Genomic DNA, 14,551 nt, shown 5'->3' on the forward strand with positions numbered 1-14,551 from the left:
TTTTTGTTGATGGAGATCACTATACGTGTCTTTTGCTGGAGATAATACATGATCTCAGTTTCTCATTTGTAGTTTCTCTCTTGCTTCTCCCCTTTCCTTTGTGAACCACATAGACATTTGGGAAAAAAGTATTATTTTGGGGGGGGGGGATAGCAAGGAAAACAATACTCAAGGATCTGAATGTAGAATCCTATGTCACAGAAAGGAGAAAGTGTCCATAAAATGAGAAGAGTTTGCCATTTCTACTAATGATGGCAAATATGTTCCTTGTTAACTGATGTGAATTGAAGTTACTGAAGGGAGAGAAGCTGAATTTTGAACCATGCAGTAATATTTTCCATAGAAATTGTAAAAAGTGGTGATAGGTTGTCAGACTAGCTGCTAACATTCTTAATCCACAGTGTTTTAAAATTCATGATACTTAAATGACTACATATTTAGTGCAGTTTTGTTAATTTATTTCACCATTCACCTACTGCTATCAGTTATGTGTCTTTCAATATTTTAAAATTTGAATATGAAAGTCAAATATTAGGGGACTGTGCCCTGGATCACTTAATTAATCCTCTGCCTGCAGCACTGGCATCCCCATATGTGTGCTAGGTTCTAGTCCTGGTTGCTCCTCTTTCAGTCCAGCTCTCTGCTGTGGCCCTGGAGGGCAGTGGAGGATGGCCCAAGTGCTTAGGCGCCTGCATCTGCATGGGAGACCAGGAGGAAGCACCTGGCTCCTGGCTTCAGATCGGCACAGCACCGGCCATGGCAGTCATTTGGGGAGTGAACCAACAGAAGGAAGACCTTTCTCTCTGTCTTTCTCTCTCACTGTCTATGACTCTACCTGTCAAAAAAAAAAAAGTCTAATATTAGACTTACCTGAATATGGTAAAACTCAACTCGGATAAAGTCTGACAAAGGATTTGTTGGTGCTGCTTTTCTTGAAACTAGGGAAGCCTATAGGCTAGTAAGAACCTTCAGTTAGCCAAGAGGAGGCAGAGGGTGAAGGTACTGAGTTTCTTGATCTACTTGCCATCTTTCTTCTTTGCTTAGATTCTGTGTATGCTAACAAGAGACTTGGTATTCACGAGAGATAACATCTGCATTTGCAGATACAGTCATAAATTTTTCCTGGATTTTTTCCCATAGGAGCTAAGACTTGAGTTGATACTGAGGCAGAGGAGGAGAGAGAAGGTTGAAGAGTAGAGAGGGAGGATGAGTGTACTCTGTGTTCCTATGGTCAGGTGTGCTGCACATGGTGGCTGTGACTCTGGAGCTTGGTGTCATTACCAGGCAAGGAGTGCAGAGGTAAAGTGAGGGGTGGTTGAGGATGTCTGCTTCTTCCCAGTCTGTTTCTCCTCTGACCCACCCAGTGAGAAAAGCCTGGGCCTGTTCTCAAGGTGCAGTTGCCATAAGGGATGGTGTGATAGGAACCCTGTGCTTTTACGTAACAGTCAGCATGGTAGACTTCTGTAGCCTCAGAAAGTGTGGGGATTTCTCCTCACCAGCAAGCAAGCCATCAGGGCTGTAGTGGACACAAGCTGGGCCTCCTCTAAATCAATCTGAAGCCATCTCCCTGGAGAAAGCATCAGATCTCACAGGTTGGAAGCTTAGTCCCCACAGCCGCCCCCTCTATAGATTCCAGTCACAAGCTCCAAGTTATTCTGTCTATGCTTCTAACCCATCCCATAAATCAGGGCTTTCACAGCTTGAACGACTCACAGAACTCAGGGAAACACTTAGCTTTATGATGTTATGAAAGATATTCCAGCAAAGATGAGAGGAATAGGCACAGAATGAGGAGAGGCACGGAGAGTTCATGCTTTCTCCAAGCACCACCCTCCAGTAACCTCTGTGTGTTCAGCTATCTTGGTGCTCTGGAACCCTACCCTGTTGAGGTTTTATGGCGACTCTATTGCATATGCATGACCTGGTGGGGAAAACCAGCAATGCCTGTCCATAGGCTTCAGTGTCTTTCCTTGAAGGTTTGCACAGGGCCCTCTGGAATGAGGAGGGTCTTAGGACCAGCTGTCTGTATTGTTGTGCCCTGTCTTGCAGAGGGTGCCATGGGATCGATATCACAATATCACAGATGGAATAGGGCAATGAAAGCTTGTGGGTGGAAGATGGGCATTCCAAGCTAGAAGGAGCTGGATAAAGAGAGAATATTCTTTCTCAGTGGCTTCTCACATCTAAGAGATACATATTTTCATAGGAAATTGATACTGCCCATATCCCATATGGGTACTGGTTCGAGTCCTGGCTGCTCCATTTCTGTGTCAGGTCCTTGCTAATGCATCTGGAAGAGCAGTGGAAGATGGCCCAAGTGTTTGGGTCTCTACACTCACTTGGGAGACCTAAATGAAGCTCCTGGATCCTGGCTTCAGCCTGGCCCAGCCTGGCCATTGTGGCCAATAAGGGAGTGAACCAGCAGATGAAAGATCTTTCTCTTCCTGTGTGTGTGTGTGTGTGTGTGTGTCTCCTCCTCTCTCTCTGTAACTCTCACTTTCAAATTTTAAAAAAATCACTTGTGAGAATTTTCTCCTTTAGTGGTTATATGGTTTGTCAATCACCATGAAAATTTTTCTTGACTGTAATATTTAGCTTACTAAAACAGTGAATAAAAGAGGCATCTTGAATAATAAGACTGAATTCAAAATTTCCTTTATATAAAAGTGTGCTTCTCTTTCAAAAAGATATTTCTCAATGAAATCATATCATTTTGCAATGTTGATTTTAATTCTTTTGGATTTGATTCAGAGTAACAGAGAACTAGTGTAGTGGATACATTGTGTTTAAGGCAGAGATGGCCATTGTTGGGATTAGGTGATCAATATGTCATGATTTGTTATATTCTGCTTTCTTTTTTGTATATTTGAAGAAAAAAAATTAAAAGTTGAAAAAACAATTTTGTGATTATATTTGGTAGCTCATATGGTGCTATTATTACAATACATTTTATAGTATATTTTTATTGTCTTTTCATTTCTTTTTAAAAATTATTTATTTATTTGAAAGGCAAAGTGATAGAGAGAGAGACAGAGAGATCTTACATCTGCTGGTTCACTCCCCAGGTGGTTGCAAAGGTAAAGAAAAGCCAGGAGCCAGAAACCTCTTCTGGTTCTCCCATATGGATGTAAGGGGCCTAAGCACTTGGGGAATCCTCCACTGCTTTTGTCAGGCCATTAATAGGAAGCTGGATTGGAAGTGGAACAGCTGGAATATGAATTGGTACCCATGTGGGATGTTGGCATCTCAAGCAGTGGCTTTACCTGATGTCACAGTACTGGCCCTTTTTTTTTCTTAACCATTTTAAGCTAAATATGAAATGTGAAATGAGCTACTGTAAACATAATGACATAAAAAGACAAAATTGGGCTTTGTTTTCATTTGGTAATTCTTAATTACCAATATAATGCCACATTGCACTTGATTTTACTTTATTCTGTTTCTTGACACTAATTGCATAAAGCATGTGCTCATCAATTTTGTGAATCTAGTGCTAGAAAGAAGAAAATATATTCCATCCTGAAATCTCAACTGATTAAGTAGACTACTCTATTGGCATATAAGGGCAGTAGCAAAATATGTGGATTAATAAACATTTTTCTTATATAAACACCTTTTTTAAATTTTATTTTTGATTTAAATTTTTTTGTCAAAATGTGCTTTTCTCATTTAATATTGTATTAGTACATGGAAAAGTGAAAACCCTATTTTATAGTGTATAAAGTGGCTTGTCAAACTAAGAATTTCTCAAATTTATTAAGAAAGGATTTAAATACAACTTGCTCTTATCTGAGTTTGATAGATATATCTCCAAAACTACACAGCTTAAGATTGCAAAGTATGAAGATGAAATTATGTGTCACCAGGACACATCCTGTCTGTTGCTCCTTTTAGTAATATTTAATTCATGGTAGCATTTTGTTTCTGTTATAGGAGATCCAAAGAAAAAGCTCATATGTTCAGTGTGCAATAAAAAGTGTTCTTCAGCATCAAGCCTACAGGAACATAGAAAGGTCAGTAAGATAAAGATGCACTTCATCAAAATAAAGATCTTTTGGTATTTCTAATGTCTGCTATATATTTTTTTAAAAGAATTTATTTGTTCATTTATTTGAAAGACAAAGGAGAGAGAGAGAGAAATATCTTTCAACTGCTGATTCAGTCCTCCAAATGGCTGCAAAAGCCAGGTCTGGGGCAGGCTGAAGCCGGGAGCCAGGAACTCCATCCTGACTTCCCATGTGGATGGCATGGGCCAAGTGTGTGGACAATCTTCTGCTGTTTTACTAGACACATTAGCAGGGAGCTGACTGGGAAGTGAGCAGCCAGGACTTGAAGTGGCATGGTTTAACCTGCTGTACCACAGAGCTGGCTTCCGATTTTTTTGTGTGGTTAAGAGAGATTACCAATAGTGCCAATTTTTTTTTTAAGTATCTTAAGGAATTAAACTAGTATGCAGCACAGTAAACCGTGAAAAGATATTCTGAGTTGATTATTTTTATTCCTTCAGTACCAAGTTTCATGTTTAGCTGAGTCCTTCAATTATTTATTTATAAATTAAAGTTTCATTTATTCATATATTTGAGGGTCAGAGTAACAGAGAGAGGGAGACAAGAGAGACACACACACACACACATTGAATTTTCATTCACATTTTTATTCCTCAAATGACCACAACTGCAGGATTTGAGTTAGGCTGAACCCAGGAGCCAGGAACTCCATCATGGTCTCCCAGATATGTGGTGGGGGTCCAAGGAATTGTGCCATCATCTGCTGTCTCTTGGAGTAACCAGGAAACTAGAACAGAAGTATAGTAGCTGGAACATGAATCGGCATTCTCATATGGGATGTCAGCACCTCAAGTGGTGACTTAACTCTCACTGTGCCACAACCCAGGCTCATGAGTTCATTTATAACACCCCACCTTGTTTTCAGGCTTTATCAGTTGCTGTTGCTCAGGAGATATAAATGAATGAGGATGCCACACATGTTTGTAATGTTTGTAATATGTTAGGCACTGTTGGGGGCAACTCAGACTAGACTAAGTTACTGGAATTAAGACTTGTTCTATGCATCTGCTCTCCCACAATATGGCGCTGAAAGGGAGTAAACAACTTCTACACAGCTGCCTCTTGCCAACTTGACTGATAAGCTGCAGGAGCTGATCCTGCTCCTGATTGGAGGAGAGCAGCGTGCTCGGCGTGTGGGTAGCAGAGTTGGGATTGGTGGAAGAGGACTATAAAGGAGGAGAGAGACAACACGCACCAGGAACATCCGGATAACATCTGAGCAGCCCCCGAGAGAGCCGGCCGGTGGTGTGCCACTCCCCCGCGGAAGTGGGGAAAGTGGCAGGGGGAGCCGCCCCTCCACGGAGGTGGAGGGGTCGGCAGCCAACCCGGGAAGGACCAGCAACAAACCCGGGAAGGGCCGAGCAGACGAAAGAACAGCGCAGGGTCCTGTGTCGTTCCTCCACGAATGGGGGAGCGACAAGGCACTTGATTACTAGAGTTAAAGTCTATTATTGTTTAATTTGGCATGACAAGAGCTGCATTATTTTGAAAACTAAAAGTAATGTAATAATATGACCTAATAATGTGAGAATAACACAAATTACCAATATCATGTTTCATTGAACTTGGTTTTACTTTACTGTATTTTTAACTTTATTGCAATAAAATATTCACTCAGATTTATACATCCAAGTGCAGTTAGCAGAAATAAATGATTATATTAGTAGAAAATAAATTTAACATTTCACAAGATAAGTATGTAAATCATTGCTATTATTTTGATATGAAAAGTTAACCTGAAATTAAATGGCAACTATTACCTCTAATACTCTTAGCAAGTAGTTAATAGAATTTACAATAAAATAAATTAAAGTCAATTTTGATTTTTGTTTGCATTATGACAGAGTCAAAGTATTTTATTGATAACAAAGGGATAAATGATTGTTTCCTGATTTAATACATTGTTTTTAAAATATCTAGGGACATTGGATGCTTTCTTTTAGTGATGTAATACCCAAATGCAGTGGAAATGATACTAGTGAAAGCAAAATTTTACTTTTGTTGAAGTTTGTAAAATGAAATTTTATCTTTGCATGCATATAGATGTAATTCAAAAGGTCTTAAAATTCATATGATTTTATAATCCAGTAGCTACAACCATGTGCTATGGATTTAACTTACGACATGTTGGATAGTTAATTTATGGTGTTGACATGTCTGAGGTTGTATCCTGTATGTTGAGTGATTTTGATCCTTGGGGAGAAATAATGGAACAAACACCGGCCAGTGAGTCAGAAGATGGGATTCTTCTTTTCCTGTCAGTAACCCTCCATTCAACATTGAGCCTCTGTTTTCTCATTTATGAAATGAGACATTCAATTTATTAGTGTTTTTTCTCTTAATTTTAAAAGAAACAACGCATAGACATATCCTGATGTTATGATGATGCTTTCAAATTATTTTAAGCTATTTTATCCAGAGAGAAAGAGAGAGACAGAGACAGAGAGTAGGAGATGTCCTATTTGCTGGTTCACTCCTAAATACTCTCAACATCCTGGGCTGGGTCAGGCTAAAGTGAGAAGCCAGGAATTCAATCCAGATCTCCCGTTGGGGTGCTAGGGACCCAAGTACTTGAGCTGTCACCTACTTTCCAGGGTACGCATTAGCACGAAACTAGAATTTGGAGTAGAACCAAGGCTTGAACATAAACACTCTAATATGGGATGTGGACACCCTTTTTAACTTTTAGAAATGCGTTTCTTTTTATTTTTATTTTTATTTTATTTTTTTTTGACAGGCAGAGTTAGAGAGAGAGAGAGAGATCTTCCTTAGATATTTTACCAAATATAGTATTTCAGCAAAGCTGTCTGTGGAACATATTTCTGAATACTATTGTCTTTTCCATTTATTTTCTTCATAGTATAAGGCATTTTTTCCCCTAAAAGGAGTGTCTAGGTAGAAGGACAACCTACATGCCGACAGTGGAATAAAGCATATAGAACTAATGCTTCCTGAGTGGCCTAGCAGCCCCCTCCATTACAACACAGCCTCTCTAATTTAGCTTTCTGAATTCTTAGACAGCTTTGTTGACTCCAGCTTTGGCTATTATATTCGTAGATGTCTAATGTCTAATAGAGTTTGGTTGCAGTGTTTCATATTGCCAGTAGATGGTGCTTTAAGGTAATACAAGATTACAGTAGAGTATTATATTATTATCATAGAGTATTATAGAGTAGAACTTATGTTACTCTATACTTTCCTGTATTATGGTGTGGAATAGTGTGATCTGTCTTCAACATTATTGAATTTGTGATTTCAAATTATAAAATATTACCCTTAAAATCAATCTGGTCAACTGGAAATTTTACAGGATATGCTTTACTTAGCATTAAGCATAATAAAATATTTTACCTTCATTTTCAGTTTAAATCTGATTTTTTTAAGACTTTTTAGGAGTTTTGAAAATATTTTTGGCTGAAATTCTCCACTTCAATGAGGTAGTCAATGCAAAGATGCCTTCATGTTTAGTATATGTTCTTTATGATTTTAGAAATTTCAGTCCAGTTCAACCTTGAAAAATGTTTCATGTTTCAGAAGCCATGAAATTTATCAAGTGAACAAAAATGAATATCCTTCAATATCTTATTTAATAATTATCATTTTATACATGTATTAATAATTTTTTAAAAATGTTATATGCTGTTGCAAGTTGTCATTAAAAATGAAAATAAACCAAGTAAAAGATCCTTGTCCTGGATCCTTCCATGGCCACTTAGATCGAGAGAGCCATTTTCTAGGGTACAGCCCCATCCTTTATGTACTAGTCATGTGCTGCACCTGTCTAGGGTCTTCTGCCTTGATCTGTCATTCTGTACTATCTCTGTTTATTCTGCAGTCAACTGTCCTCTTCTTGTGGAGCACATTGCTTAATTGCAGTTTAGTATTGTGAGCTGTAACTTTACTGAGATAGAAACAAAAACATGACTTCTCCCAAACCACTTTTGAATATTTAGCCAAGTAGTGTGATTGTTTTGTTCATTGCAGTGATCAATATTTCTGATATAAGCCTTCATTCAATATACACCTTTTATTTATTTTTAATTTTTATTTATTTATTTGGGAGGCAGAGAGAATAATTCCAGTTTGCCAGTTCACTTGCCAAATGCCCACAAGAGTTGGGATTGGACCTCGAGGTGGGAACACAATCCAGGTCTCCCACGTGAGTGGCAGAAACCCAATTAGTTGAGCCATCATCTCTGCCTGCCAGTGTCTGTGTGAGCACGAAGCTAGAGTCAGGACCTGGAGCTGGGAATTGAACCTAGGCACTGTGATATGAGATGTGGTTGGCCTAACCTGTATCTTAAAATTAGTCCAAATACTCACTGTCATAGTTGCTATTAGATTTGAGTACAGTGTTTCTGATAATTAACAGGGCTTCTACTTTTTACATTGCTCCTCCAATTTCTCTGATTTAGTGTCTGAGAAACACTTTAGTAGTCAGTTGTGATATTTATATTAGATACCTGCTTACAAGATATGTCTCTTATTTTTTAACTATGAATTTTGAACTTTTTATTGTGATCCTCATATCATGTGAGACTTTTACTATGAACTGCATGCTTTTCAGAATCATGCATCTTTTGGTATTTCCCTGTAATGAATGTTTTGCATTTTACTACTTTTATTTATATTTCAAAGAGCTGCCTGCTATAAAGGGAACATTGTTACCCACAGGTTACATATTTCCAATTGTAAATTTGTGCCTAACAAATAGAGTTAACATATACTGGCAATAATTTCTTACAGAATATGTATTTGCTATATTCTACATGGGTCTACTACATTACGTATTCAAGTAATGTGAATCTTATATTTTCTTTTAATATCATTTTACTAGATAACATGCTTGTCGAATTTTAAATTTATATAGGGTATTATGATTGCATTAAGGCTGGATTAATTTGCATGTCGTAGTAGCAACCGTCCACATGTTTATACCTCTGCTTGCATTTTCTTTGTATTAGATTTTGACAGTTGATTTAAGTATCAATTGAACTTTTGCAGACTCATGAGATATTTGATTGTCAAGAATGTAGGAAGAAATTTATTTCAGCTAATCAGCTAAAACGTCATATGATCACTCACTCGGGTAAAGTATATACTTTTTCATTTATTTTGAAATCCCTTCACCAGAGGAATTGTAACTTTGTCATTTTCGGGATTTCTAAGAGCGGTAATAAGAAGCCTTGGTTTAAAGTTCTAGTTTGGCTGTTAATTTGTCTTCCCTAGACCTCGCATTATTTATTTATTTATTTACTTTAAGATTTTATTTATTTATTTGAGAGGCAGAGTCACAGAGAGAGAGAGAGAGAGGGAAGGAGGGAGGGAAGGAGAGACAGAGAAAGGTCTTCCATCTGCTGGTTCACCCCACAATGATCAGCCTGAGCTGGACTGACCCGAAGCCTCCAGGTCTCCCACGTGGCTGCAGTGGTCCAAGCACTTGGGCCATCTACCACTGCTTTCCCAGGTAACAAGCAGAGAGCTGAATCAGAAGAGGACCAGCCGGCACTTGAAATGTCACCCATATGGGATGCTGACTCTTCAGGGGGAGGCTTAGCGCTTCAGGGGGAGGCTTAGCATACTATGCCACAGTGACTGCCCCAACCTCACGTTATTTACAAGGGAAAGGTGGTCCAATGAAATGATAAAAGAGATCTTCAGAATCACCGTTAAGTTTGTTGCCTATCCTGTTCCCTGCTGAGCTTCAATTTCTTTATTCTTCATCTGTGAATTGTGGGCTGGTGCCTACCTTTCAAAATTGCCATGAAAGCTAAATGAGATCATTTATGTACTGTGCTAGCATAGTATCTGACATTTAGCAGAGATCCAACAATTGTGGCTCCTCTATTTCTAGGTCCTTTTACATTCCAAATGACTTACTGATAACTGTTATTGATAAATGTATGAATACAGTTTCAGAATGTAATTTCTTAAAGCCTTGTTTTCATTTTAAGCAAATTTGAGTTGTAAGTCTGTTCTTATAGATTAAAAAAAAAAAAACTGCTCCGCAAATACTTTTGTTTAAAGGAGTCTCACTCTAAAGTTTAGGATGTCTATAATTTGAGACTGTTAATTCAGAATGTTTTTGAATATGTCGTTGGAGATAGATACATGTATGTTGGTAAATTAAAATAGGAAATCCAAAGCTAGTAGCTTTCAAATATCCTTCTTTGATACACATAACGTTTTTAAAAATTTGGTTGTCAATATTATGGGATTTCTTATACTAATTGAAATGCATGGTTCCTGCTGAGAATTGGCAGCTCTGCACCTGGGGCCTGTGTGTCCCAGCAGGAGGCCGCTGTGTCCTTTACCTCCTCACCAGGAGCCAACCTTCAGCATTTGGGGACCTGGGACCCTGATTTGAAACATGCATATCTGCGCGGTTTTCACCTGGAAGCAGGATCTCCTCATTGAATTTCAGTTTACAAAATAGAGAGCAGGTGTTTAGCCTCGAAGTTCAGACACCAGAGAAGATGCTTGTGTATCAGAGTGCCTAGGTTCAATACCTGACTCTGCTCCCCAACTCCAGCTTCCTGTTTATCCAGAATCCGGGAAGCAGTGGTGATGGCTCAAGTAATTGAGTATGTGCCACCCATGAGAGAGAATGGATTGAATACTTGTTTCCCAGGTTTGGCCTGGTGCAATCATGGCCACTCGAGGAATGTGAGGAGTGAACCAGAAAATGAAGTTCCCTCTATGCCTTCTACCTTTATCTCTCTGCCTCTCAAATAAATAATTTTTTATTTCTAATTTACAAGATAAGTCTGTAAAGTTTATTAGCCATACATATTATAAATGGCAGATGCTTTTTAAGTTGTTTGACCATGTTTATTTTATGTATACATAAGAAGTAATTTAAGGTAAGGATGTTTCCCTTTTTATCCTTTACCTCTATTAGATATGAGATTGTCTCCACTCATTTTTCACAGAAAAACGACCCTATAACTGCGAGATTTGTAATAAATCTTTCAAGAGGCTTGATCAAGTGGGTGCCCACAAAGTAATACACAGTGAAGATAAACCTTACAAATGCAAGCTTTGTGGAAAGGGATTTGCCCACAGAAATGTTTACAAGAATCATAAGAAGGTAAACATTTATTAATTAATATTATTTTTCACAAATTTGCTTGTAGAATTTTCATTTCTTATTTACAAAAGTTGTTGTATATCTGGAACGATTGGAAAAAAATCTTGCTTGTAAACACTCACTCAGACCATAACCCCTGCAGCCTCATCCAGTCTGCCGTTCTCTATTAAAACTCTCTCACAAGCAAAATGTCATCTAGTGTGTGCACACTCTCGGCTATTACATAATTTTGGGTGCTATAGGGTTGCGCTAATTGTGAAGCCTCTGTTCTGTTCCTTCTTTTGCTATGTTTGATGCTATTTTTCATGTTAGCCTTTTTGGAATTCTCTTCATATTTTGTGTCTTTGTTGTACAGGTCTTCTTCCAGCTTTTTTGGTCTGACTTTCCTTCCAGAGGATATCCTGAATGCTTTGGCTGTGCACATCTCCTGTATTCTCTCCTCTTAAGATATGACTGCTACATCCGTGACTTCTGATATCAACGCTGTGTTGATGAATTCCAAATAATTCATTTTCTTGACTTCCAAACTTCAGATGCATATTTTAAATACATACTTCATATATTACTGAGCATCTCTTTGACATAAAAAATTTGAATTTAGCATGCCCCAGAATGACTTTTTTATCCTCTCTGTCCCAGATAACTTGTCTTAAAAATTTCTTCTTTCTGTGAATGATAGAAACATAGACAAGTCTATTTTTAGTCATGGTCTCTTTATAAAATTAGAAGCCAAATTGTAACGACTATTCTTTAAGTTATCTTACCACCTTCACAATCATCCCTTTCTTTACCATCTAATGAACTGGTTATCTCCCATGCAAATTATTTTTATACCATCTAGTTAGGCTTCTGGGTTCTTAGCACTTTCCATTGCAATCTGTCCCACCATCCTACCGTCCTACTATCCTACCAAACATGACACTCTGATTTATCATTCTTATACCCTGTTAAGTACATCTCCAATGCCTATATAAATTATTGCGTGTGTTCATTCAGAGTACTCTAAACTGTGAACTCAACCTATTCTGCAGCTTTTTATCCTTCTATTCTCAGCATTAACCACTCCTAAAATAACATTTATGTTCATTCTGCATGACTTCTCTAACCTCCTTTCCATTAAGTCATAATCACTAAATTTCTTCTATTGTTTTTTATTTATGTTTCCTCAATTTTGCCTTTGTTCAAGGTCTCATTTTGGAATATGTATAGTTTTATGTTACCTACTGTGTGTATACAATAAGTAATGTTTGAATTGAATTCAAGAGATTTATTTAAATATATTCAATACGTTGGAAATGCATATAAAACATATTTGTGATGTGACAAATATTTGCTCATTGAATTGAGTTGGTACACTTTAGCATACTATTAATTAACATGAGTGTATAATCTCTTTTAAAATAACTTGAAACTTATTTTTTCAATTCCAGTCTTCCATTAGGATGATAGTTTTTTCAGTATATCAGTATTTATAGGGAGTTTCCAGAGATAACAATTTCTTTTGAAGTCATTAAAATTATATTAATTTCAGCTTTAGTCTAAAATGGAACAGAGAATGTAGATTTATCAAAGAATGAACAGGTTGATTGATAGTGTCCCAAATTGTCTCTGACTTCTCGCTTTCCACCTTTATGTTTAATGCAAGCATTCCATGTTCAGGGGCAGGGCTGTATTCATTATTGCTGCTTTGGAATTATGTGGCTGTAAAGAATTATCTGGCTAGTTTCCTGTTCAGTCTCTGGAACCCTGTTGTTCCTTTCTTTGATGAAACTGATCTACCCACATTTATGAGTTTTTCACAGTTTGGCTTAGCTTATATGCCATATGGGAATTTGGCACAGGATCTTTGCACCATCTCTCATACTTTCAGCCATAAATCATATGAAAGTAATAATGATGTCTTGGGAAGGACAGAAGCCATGATGCCTGTAATTTCCAATGTGGGAAGCACATTCAGTCCTTCTGCCTTGGACAAATGTGTTTCTCACTGTGTTATGATCCCAGCATATGTTTGGTATGGTTCTGTGAAAATATTTGAAATATTATGCAAAAAAGCAGATCAACCTTTTTGTCCATAGTTTTTCTTTAATGAGGGATAAGGATATGGCCAAGAAAATCAGGAAAAAAAAATTAGGAGTCAGTCTGATCTTCATCATGTAGCATGCTCAAGGATTGTTATTTTAAGTAAATTAATGATTCTTTTGATTTTTTTGAGTATGCAACCTATGTATTTTTATTTCATTTATTTGTCTTATTTTCAAGGAGTTCTTTCTTAACACTTGGGTTTACTTGAAAATGGACTATTATTTTTGATTGTGATTATGATAAAATGGAGTGAAATTGCAAAGAGGTGGTTTCTGTTTTTAAAACCTTTTGTTATTCATTTCATTGTCTTGTGTGGGATTTGTGGACTCAATCAAAATTAGTTATTCATTCCCCCACCTTGTCTGATAGTCATTTGATCAGATTCTTAGTCTATTTTGAGATCCAGCAAAAACAAAGAAGCTTTGTTTGGATCTAGCTGTACTTGATTCTCTAGATCACAATGTACAGGAGTTTCAGAGCCACAGTACACAGAAACTGGTAAATTAGTCTACCCCGCCTTCCATTTCCTATCAAATGTAATCCAAACAAGCACTGGATAAGGTATCCAGTGCTTCCCTCCTCCTGCTGTACGTTGGATGTTTGGATGCCCAGAACCATCTTGGTTCCTGGAGCTGGCACTACTACAGAGGTGGGCACAGAGGGCTTCTCCCCTGAGGAACTCATAAACAAGCTCCTTAGGGACTCATGTTTATCTATTCAAATTAAGGACCTTTATGTAGTTTCAGGATGGAACTTTAGAGATCTATGAGGGAATCTAATCCCAACTTCTCCTGGAAGTAATTCCATTGGCCTCTCAGAGTAATGTTGCAAACTGTGGGCTATGGCCACTTTGTGGGTTTTATATATATATTTGAAAGGCAGAGCATAAGAGAGGGGGGCTTCTCTTTTTAAAATTTTTTTATTCAAGGAATTTATTAATACATTAGATTCTTAGAGTCACACTGAATGCATAATAATTACTACAACAAAAGTCTTATAAATTCTCATGTTAGTGTGATATTAATAGAAAGAGAACAGTCAATGTAGTTCATAAATATAATTATAAGAATATACTGTTTCTTTCTTTCTCCCTCTTGCCCTGCCTTCCTTTCTCTCTCTTTCTTTCTTACATCTGAGTCCCAGCCTCCCCCTCCTATGTGGAAGACTTGGATTAACTTCCCCTCTTGCCTTTAGCCTGGCCCAGACTGGCTGTTGCAGGCATTTGAGTGAATGAACCAGCTGATGGGAGATCTCTCTGTCACGTTTTCTCTGGTTTTCAAATAAATAAATATATACATAGATTTTCAAA

The 14,551-nt window shown here is 37.6% G+C and overlaps 1 protein-coding gene across 1 annotated transcript in view; it reads left to right on the forward strand.

The window, feature by feature from the left end:
* PRDM5 (PR/SET domain 5) overlaps positions 1–14,551 on the forward strand; it is a 256,431-nt gene that overhangs the window by 136,448 nt on the left and 105,432 nt on the right. The window contains 4 exon segments of the mRNA XM_070047669.1: positions 3,934–4,013; positions 9,072–9,156; positions 10,969–10,993; positions 10,995–11,157. Coding sequence (XP_069903770.1) covers positions 3,934–4,013; positions 9,072–9,156; positions 10,969–10,993; positions 10,995–11,157 — 353 coding nt within the window.

The sequence above is a fragment of the Oryctolagus cuniculus genome, chromosome 8 (assembly GCF_964237555.1).
Source record: "Oryctolagus cuniculus chromosome 8, mOryCun1.1, whole genome shotgun sequence".
NCBI lineage: Eukaryota > Metazoa > Chordata > Mammalia > Lagomorpha > Leporidae > Oryctolagus > Oryctolagus cuniculus.